Here is a 9,517-nt window from a genome sequence, read left to right as displayed (position 1 = left end):
TCAAAGTATTCTGGAGTCGTACCTTTTGTTTTGGCCCTTATATTAGTCTGGAAAGTGACAGAACAAATGGGATGAGCACATGATGCAAAACTCACACCTGCGTTCCTTTGCTCTACCACTGCGTGACAGCTCTGACTAGTCATAAACAGTAGTACAGGTTGTACAGTGAAAGAGAAATCAGTGCATGACTTTCAGATAAAGGACTGACTTTAATACATCTTCAAGTAAAAGTGTTTACACATGGTATAAAAAAAATAAACGGAGGGAGCCAACAAAGAACCGACGAGACAGATTGCAAGACCAGTCGCTTTCAGATATATCCCATGCGACTTCACATGTGCGCTAAAGCAAACGTGTGCTAAATCCTTTATAGTGCAATAAAATCAATGCAAAAAGAGATGAAAGGTGAGAAGGAAGAGATCATCTCTGTGTCTAAAGCTTCTCGATTTTACACAATGTGCCTACGCTGTTATATTTAACTGTGGTTATGACTTTAAATTTTCTGCTTTTGACATCATTTGATCGGTCTACAGTTGGAGACAGTCCTGACAGACAGAAGAGGAGAAGATAATTTTCCTCTTTTGAAAGACATTGCTGCATTTCCCAAATATTAGAAGTCCATGTCTATTTCCATGTTCATGGTTCTCTGATGTTGGTTATTGGTCACATGACATGCATACAAATAGATAAAATATTAGAAGTCCATGTCTAACTGTCTTAAAGACTGAAACTAGCAAGTAGCAAGTAGAAACTGATGTAAAAATTCAGTCTCTTGGACATGCATGTGATTTGGTCTGATGTCCAGGCCAGGGTATTTGCGATCTGGACCAATCAGACGACAGAGATGAAGATGACAGCGTCCTCATCCTTGGTGGATTGTTTGAGGCTCAGCAAGATTGGACGACAGCAGGCAGCCTCTTCGGTATCAGAGATTTTCCCTGAAATACAAGACAAATGAGAAACAAAGAGAAAGACAAATGATTTTAAATGGAAATGGGCAGTAACAACAATAGACAAAACAGAAAATGACTCCTTTCAGTGGGTCATTTACACAAATCTGTATCCTTACAGGAGCGTTATTTTAACACTGATGCCTCATGACAACACACACAAAACAAACAACTTGAATTTCAGAGGGGTTGCATTACACGGAAAGTTCACCCAAAAATGAAAATTGTTATCATTTATGCACTGTCATGTTATTATGAAAATATAATAAATTAAATATTATACTTTGGTCTGTTTCATATTTGAATCCATATCTGTTCAATATTTTTAAAAGTTTGGAGTTGGTAGGAGTTTTTTTTAAGTCTCTTATGCTCACCAAGGCTGGATTTATTTGATCAAAAATACAGTAAAAACAGTAACATTTTGAAATATTATTACATTTTAAAATAACAATTTACTATTTTGATACACTACCAGCCAAAAGTTTTTGAACAGTAATAAGATTTTTAATGTTTTTAAATAAGTCTCTTCTGCTCACCAAGCTTTTATTTGATATGAAGTACAGCAAAACAGTAAAATTCTAAAATATTTTTACTATTTAAAATAACTGTTTTCTATTTGAATATATTTTAAAATGTAATTTATTCCTGTGATTTCAAAGCTGAATTTTTAGCATCAGTCACATGATCCTTCACAAATCATTCTAATATTCTAATATTTGCTGCTCAAAAAAAACAAACATTATAAATGTCTTTATCATCACTTTTCAAAAAAGTTGAATTTTGATCAATTCAAAGTATCCTTGCTAAATAAAATTATTAATTTCTATAATTTCTTTTAAAAAATTCTATTGACTCCAAGCTTTTGAATCGTATAGTGTATAATGTTACAAAAGCTTTTTATTTTAGATAAATGCTGATCTTTGGATCTTTCTATTCATCAAAGAAATCCTATTTCACCAAGAAATCCTGAAAAAAATGTACTATTAGAATGATTTCTGAAGATCATGTGACACTGAAGACTGGAGTAATGATGCTGAAAATTTAGCTTTGATCACAGGAATAAATTACATTTTATAATATATTCAAATAGAAAGCAGTTATTTTAAATAGTAAAACTATTTCACAATATTACTGCTTTTGCTGTATTTTGGATCAAATAAATGCAGGCTTGGTGAGCAGAAGAGTATTCTTTAAAAAAAACATTAAAAATCTTACTGTTCAAAACCTTTTGACTGGTATTGTATATTTTAAAATGTAACTTATTTCTGTGATGGTAAAGCTGAATTTCCAGCACTCTAGTCTTTAGTGATCCTTCAGAGAAATCACTCTGATATTCTAATTTGGTTCTCAGAAAGCATTTTTATTATCACTGTTGAAAACAGTTGTGCTGCTTAATATTTTTGTGCAAACCTTGATACGAAAACAAAAACAAATTGGTAGAGTACAGTATAAAACAGACTTGGAATATCTCACAGTCATATGGATGACTTATGTGAATAACTTCGTGTTAGTTTTGGAGCTCAATCTCCTCATTCACTTTAATTGTATGGAAAACAGCAGCTTGGACATTCTGCCAAACATCTCCATTTGTGTTGTATGGAAGAAAGAAATCTCTATTTTCATTTTTGGGTGATCTACTCCTTCAACAGAAACATCACATGTATCCTCGGCTACTCAAACAAACATGAACAGGAGCTACACATACAGGTAGAGGAAAAGCAGGGTTACCTGGAAGCAATGCCTTCCTTCAAAACAAGTTCTTACATTTCTGTGGACAAGATAGAGAAAAGTGAACAGGTACACATTTTGGCAGCTGTTGCAGCAAGAGACCAAAATGCAAAGTCATGCAGAGAGTGACAAACCACAAGTAAACACTCAAGTTATCCCTGTTGGAACTGTCATGACAACATGATTTAACGTGACATTACAAGCTTTGAGGACAGGACAAAGCACCAGACAAGCTTCATCTGACCAGAGCTGCTGTCTGATTGGTAAGGTAAGCCATCATTAAGGGGGCGGGGCCACTACCACTTACCACATTACGAGTGAACTTTTCAAATGAGGTTCTGCGATCCTGTATGCTTCCCAACTTTAGTCAACGAGATGAAGAGTGAAAAAAGGGACTACAGCATGGTGCATATAGGTTTTTATTAAGTATAATTAATATGCCCATCTATTAGTGTCAATTCAAATTAATCAGATTTATCAGAATTAATCACTTTCTTGAACTGCTGAATCACGGATTCATTTTAAAACAAGAGATTTTGGTTTCTAACAAATGTAATATTTCCCCAAATAATACAACATTATAATACTTCCGTTTTACTGCTGTTATTAAAATAACATTATAATCATAACAACTAACCCACATCATCCTATCCTACCCTAATCCCAAAATAAACTTTTTGTTATTCTAGAAAGTGTGTTCTTGCATTTAAAAACAGTCGGACAAAAGAGTGGAAAATAATGCAGGGCCTCAACACACATTTTTTAAAGTTGAGCTATTTTTCAATTAGGGCCCTAAAAACACGGCTCTAATAACATGTTCAATGCCATGCAAATAAAACAAAGAAACAATACACTGACTCCTATGTTCAATGATTTACAAAAATAATATGCCGGATTTGGGTCTTTTCTCAGCAAATACTTTTATATACGATTAATTTAAAGCATTATTGAAAGATAACTTCACATACACTACTGTTCAAAAGTTCAGTCAGTCAGATAAAAAAAAAGAATACGTTTATTCCGCAAGGACACATAACATTGACAGTAAAAGTGACATTCAAATGAATTTCAAATAAATGCTGTACTTTTGAACTTTCTATTCATCAAAGTATTTGTACTTTATTTTCCCCACAAAAATATTGAGCAGCAACTGTTCTCAACATCGATAAGAAATGATTTTGAGCAACAAATCAGCATATTAGAATGATTTATGAAGAATCATGTGACACTGAAGAGTAATGGAGTAACTAAAGTAATGGCTGCTGAAAATTCAGCAGCAGGATTCAAATTCATATCACAGGATTAAATTTTTTTTTTGGGGGGGATTTTTAGGATTCTGAAAATTCATATCACAGGATAAAATTACATTTCTAAATATATTAAAATAGAAACGTTATTTTAAATTGTAATAATATTTCACAATATTACTGTTTTTACTATTTAAAAAAATGCAGTTTTTGTGAGACACCTTTAAAAAATATCTACAATTTTACCGACCCCCAACTTTTGAACAGTAGTATATCTGTATCAGGGCATTTTTAATGTATTCAAGATGAGTTACTCTGTACTGATTATGACTGTACGTCAGATTGCTTCAAATGTTTTACCTTTTTCTTAGCCTGCAGAAGCTCCTGGTAGGCACTGGATCTAATAAAACGGCTGTAAGAGTCACTCTTCATCAGCTTATAGATGTGTTCCTGGGACACACACATTTACAGTTCATTTGCATGTTCATAAACTAAATTGTATGGCTTATTTTCATAAATTTTCATAAAAAAAATCAGTGTAGCTGCTCAAAAACATAAGCTCCTCACCTGTGCATCCTCAAAAGCGTATCGTCCGGGGTCTTTGACGTTCTGTGTGGTTTTGTCGTAGCTCTTCGAGTCAACGTTGATGGCACTGGGGGCTCCAGGAGCCAAAAACTCCTCCCAGATCTCCTGCACCCGTGTTGGCACCTCACGGATTGGCCTCCTCTTTAACTCCTGCACCGCCAGCCAGAATCTGAGTTTTGGATAACAACAGAGAATGAATTAAGAATGAAAAAGTAGTTGCTCAGTGGATCTGAGGGTTTGTAGTACTGCTCACCCGCCAGCAGGGGGCATAAAGGGGAAGTGTACTGTAGGTGTACCTGAGGTTTTCCGAGCTAAATTCAGACTCCAGGAACTTGAGGAACTGCTCTCTCCCAACGGGATCTTTCAACACCTCGTCGATTCCAAAGCCCCAGCGTCTAACTCTAGTCTGACCGGGTTCCTTACTGTTCACACATACACAACATATTATACAATACAGTACACATTTATCTGTAATACAATAATAATATTCACTGTGTGTGTCTGAAACAGACCTGGCCTCCATCTCCCAGAGCGTTGTGTCATCTGATATCCAGGGGTTGGATGGATCAGGAGTGGACAGGAAGGGGTCATAGTCTGAATACTGTTCAGTATAACTCAGCAAACTACAAGAAAATCACAAAAACCAAGTAAGGGATAAAAAGAGGAAAGAAGAGAGGTAGAAAAAGGAAGATAATTATTAGCATTAATTTATTTTTTACTTAATTTTTATTATTTTATTATTAAATATTAGTACATGAAATGATTAGATAGGTTACATACATTTCATATTTTTTTAAAAACATGGATATTACAGTGTACATTTAAGAAAACATTACGTAATCTAATTATATCTAGTAGACATAGCACACATTACTTTTAAGTAGTTACACCTCCAACACTGATGGACATTTTATATTTTGATCTATAACTCATTGTTGCAAGTCGGTTTCATTATACGTTGCACTAAAATCTTCAAGATGTTGTGGCATTCTAATAGAGCCATTGATCTCACAGAGGGAGTAAATTTGAGGACGAGAAACAGAAACATGTTTGTCAGCATGAGTAATATCTACAGAGACCATTAAAGAGGTCGATAAGAAAATGTTTAAGCACTGTAGAATAATGAAGACCTGTGGATCGATCACAGCACAGACTCTCTCTCTCTCTGACTTACCTCTCTGCAACTTTGGACATTTTCAATCGATGTCTGTCTAACTGTGCTTGCCAAAACTTGATCTGGGAAGACAATAGTGGTAATAGTCAAGGTGAGTGTATGTAGGTATGTGTGTGTGAAAACAGATGGCAAATGCAGCCATGGATGAACTAAACTTGGCAGTTTTCCACACAGCTGCCATAAAATACCCAGCAGTAGTTAGCTGGTTATCCAAGCTGGTTAGGCTGGTCAGTTCTGTAGGGTTTCAAATATTTTGACCACTTTTCTACAGTGGCCCTGCACATGCAATGTGGGAGGAAAACTAGATTTTGTGGCCATGAATTATAATTCGTTCCCACAAACAATTAAAAAGAATACAGTAGTTCACCCAAAAATGAAAATTTGCTGAAAATCTAGCCACTCTCAGGCCATCCAAGATGTAGATGATTTTTTGTCTTCATCATAACAGATTTAGAGAAATTTAGCGTTACATCACTTGCTCATGAATGGACTGCAGTGAATGGGTGCCATTAGAAGGGGAGTTCAAACTGATAAAAACATCACCATATTCCACATAACTCGAGGCCATTAATTAATGTTTTGTGATGTGAAAAGCGGAGTGTTTGAAAAAAATGCATCATTATTGTTTTAATAGTCTGTCCAATGTTGTCACTGACAACCACCAACAATCCACCAACATATTTATTTAGAACTGCTTATAAACTGTGCTTGATCTCTGCATATTTCTCTCCTGATTCAGAGGAGATTACTTTACTTTTTCACTGGAGAAAGTGATATTATGGACTTAAGGCAAATAACAATTTGAAGTTAAAAATGTAATTACAAATATGCAGCCATGTGAATTATTGTAATGCTTTAGTATCAGTTGTTTGGATTCTCATTCTGACGGCACCCATTCACTGCAGAGGATCTATTGTTGAGCAAGTGATGTATTGCTAAATTTCTCCAGATCTATTCTGATAAAGAAACAAACCCATCTACATCTTGGACGGCCTAAGAGTGTTATTTTCAGCAAGTATTTTATTTCATGGCCAAGAATTCCTTCCTTCATTTCAGTTAAATTAAAGCCACGCTGTACTAATATGTTCCATCAATTTAGTTAAATTGTGGATATGTTTTGCTATTTTGTTTCCTCATTTTAATGCAGCTAAATCGTGGTCATATATAACAAATGAAGTTGTGGGAATGAATTCTTAATTTATGGCTATGGTATCTTTTCCCCCCCTCTTGTCTGGGGCTCTGTACTTTTCGACCTCTCAACTGTCCACATAAACACCAACTCCAAATAAACCAACTGTATAAGTGACCTGAACAGAAAAAAATAACATACCTACAAATCGGTTTAAATACAAATCAATTTAAAAACAGATACAGAAAGCAAAACAGCATATCAAATATGTAAAGCAAGCATAAAAGTTTGACAAAGAAATTTGTCACTATGGTAACACAAATCCCTGTAATCTAGCAAAGAGTAAAAATTAAACTTGATCTGACATCAAGTTATCAAATAGAACACTCAAAAACTTAAATTCAAATACTCTGCCTATACAATCAGGTGTTACCTGTTCCCGAAGCTCTTCCTCGGTTGGTTGCTTGGCTTCAGGGGCGGGTGTGTGGGTGGGGCTATGGCTGCGAATGTCATTCTGAAGGCCGTACACAGACTGTGAAAATCATCAGAATAATTTACAACCATATTTAGATAAATTTAAAACAGGCTCAGATATCAGAGAGGAGATTTCTGTGTGATTGCATCAGTGATTGGGGATTTCACATGGGCAGCTGCGTGATTGCTGAGGTGAGCCGTTCTAGATTGCTAGGATTTGTGATTGGTGGATTGATTTAAGACTGATTCAGTATTCTGATTGGCTCAGTGGTTGATTGATTCATCAAATGCAGCCGCTCAATGGTATAATGAGTGGAATAACTGCTGCAGTGAATAATCACATGGTTTAGGATATTAAAACCTTGAGTAATTTGATTAAATGCTGGATTTCCTGCAGTGCTAGTGGGTTTTGTGTTACCTTTCTTGTTTTGTGAGGGTTCTTCATTCTGGATGATTTCTTTATGTCCACTTCTGTTGTGTTCACACACCCTGGCTGAAACACACACACATACACACACTTTGTCAATATAACTGTCAATTCTCTAGATGACCTATAGTTTATGGTTGCCAGGCAACCGTGTTGCTTTGACTGTAAACCACCTGACGCAGTGCACCTAACCAGCATACTCCCTCTTGTTTTGGGAAACTGAGATGATATTTAAAAAAAGGCATGGAACTGTCAATCAAATGGTTTCCTGCTGGTTAGACTCAATGTTTACACTCTCCAGTATAAGATGAACTTTAGATCCAGGCCTCTAATGTATGTTGGAGAGAGAACGAAAACTGCCTCAGGACACTTAGAGTTCTGCAATAAACCCCATTTGAACCTGTACTGGCTAAATATGAACAAGAACTGCAGCATCTCACTATTGCACATCAGCTTGAAAGATCGAGCCAAGTTAGCATGAAATTGCTAATGAGACGGATCAGCTCGGTGTAATTGAGGGAGAAATTGCTACTTCCTTCAAAACAAACAGCTCACAGTCACACAAGTCATAAAGCGATACACACCAGGTGATTCACATATATAGACACTCAAAACCACAAGGACTGGTGCAATAATAATACTGTAAAACATATTGTTTAATGACTATTTAACATTGAAATGTAATGAAATTGCACAGTAGCGCCATAAGTTACGCTACTGTTGTACTTGTAATAAAACTGTAGAAACAATGGGTAAAAACACGAATAGCTTTAGACTTTCTTGATTAGATCAATATAATAACTATATTATAATTTCTACATACTGTATATAAACTACAGGTTTTGAAACATACACATTTAAAAACTATAACTACCACAGATTAAATAAAAAACGAAGTACATTTATACATTTTCCTAAAGGTCACATATTTTACACCTTTCTGGAGTTTTATTTTAGGTTTTGATGTCCTTAAAGGGTTAGTTCACCCAAAAATGAAAATTAGCCCATAAATTACTCACCCTCAAGTCATCCTAGGTGTATATGACTTTCTTCTTTCAGACAAATCCAGTCGGAGTTATATAAAAAATTGTCTTTGATCTTTCAAGCTGTTTCATGGCACTCAGTGTTGCATGCATCAGTCCAAAAGCACTTAATTAAAATGCGCCCATCCTAATTTTCATTTTTGGGTGAATTAACCCTTTAAGAATATATATTTGCGGTATAAGTACCAAAAACCATCTCAATATATTTTTACAGCTCCTCTCTCAGGAGCTCTGCTGAGGACAGGTCCATTTTGGCCTGTCAAAATAATATTCATGAGCCTCTCTTCTGATTGGCCTGTTGTTTTCTGAGTGACGCACGGCCAGGCCAACCACAGGTAACTAGGGTCAGCCAACGTCACAGCGCTAGCTGGAGGCAGCAAAACAAAGAGGAAACTGGAGGCGGCCCATTCAAATCAGCGCAGATTCGGCTACATAAGGAGCTTAAAATATCATCTTCTTATGATGTTGGGTGCCAGAATCGACGTAATACAGCCTCAAATTAGAAATTTGATCGCATATCTGCTGCCACTGCCAGACAAAAAACCAACGACAGCTGTGGTTAAACGCGATAAAACGAGCAGACTGGACAGAAACGATCGTCAAAAAAGCTGGCGTTTGCAGCGCACACTTCTTATCAGAAAAGGTTCAATAAAGTATTGTCTTTTGTTGTTATGGGCGCGTCTACAGATTCCTTGCCATATGTCTATGTTTCTTGCATCTCACGACTATGTCGTGTATGAAATAATGTCTGTGCATGTGT

At 35.9% G+C, this 9,517-nt stretch overlaps 1 protein-coding gene across 2 annotated transcripts in view; it reads right to left on the bottom strand.

The window, feature by feature from the left end:
• Positions 1–706: 706 nt before the first annotated feature.
• rgs7a (regulator of G protein signaling 7a) overlaps positions 707–9,517 on the bottom strand; it is a 51,651-nt gene continuing 42,840 nt past the window's right edge. Inside the window, exons 10-18 of one of the 2 annotated variants that reach the window (XM_016566402.1) lie at positions 7,706–7,780; positions 7,247–7,345; positions 5,685–5,746; positions 5,023–5,133; positions 4,807–4,932; positions 4,493–4,679; positions 4,286–4,375; positions 2,679–2,718; positions 863–938 (exon numbers count right to left, since the gene is read on the bottom strand). In XM_016566402.1, coding sequence (XP_016421888.1) covers positions 2,698–2,718; positions 4,286–4,375; positions 4,493–4,679; positions 4,807–4,932; positions 5,023–5,133; positions 5,685–5,746; positions 7,247–7,345; positions 7,706–7,780 — 771 coding nt within the window. In that variant the 3' untranslated portion in view covers positions 863–938; positions 2,679–2,697. Of the gene's footprint in view, positions 939–2,678; positions 2,719–4,285; positions 4,376–4,492; positions 4,680–4,806; positions 4,933–5,022; positions 5,134–5,684; positions 5,747–7,246; positions 7,346–7,705; positions 7,781–9,517 lie in introns of both variants that reach the window. The other variant, XM_016566401.1, reaches the window with a different exon arrangement.

Source organism: Sinocyclocheilus rhinocerous, unplaced genomic scaffold (assembly GCF_001515625.1).
Source record: "Sinocyclocheilus rhinocerous isolate Xijiao unplaced genomic scaffold, SAMN03320098_v1.1 scaffold392, whole genome shotgun sequence".
Taxonomy (NCBI): domain Eukaryota; kingdom Metazoa; phylum Chordata; class Actinopteri; order Cypriniformes; family Cyprinidae; genus Sinocyclocheilus; species Sinocyclocheilus rhinocerous.
This window is presented reverse-complemented; position numbering and strand designations above follow the sequence as displayed.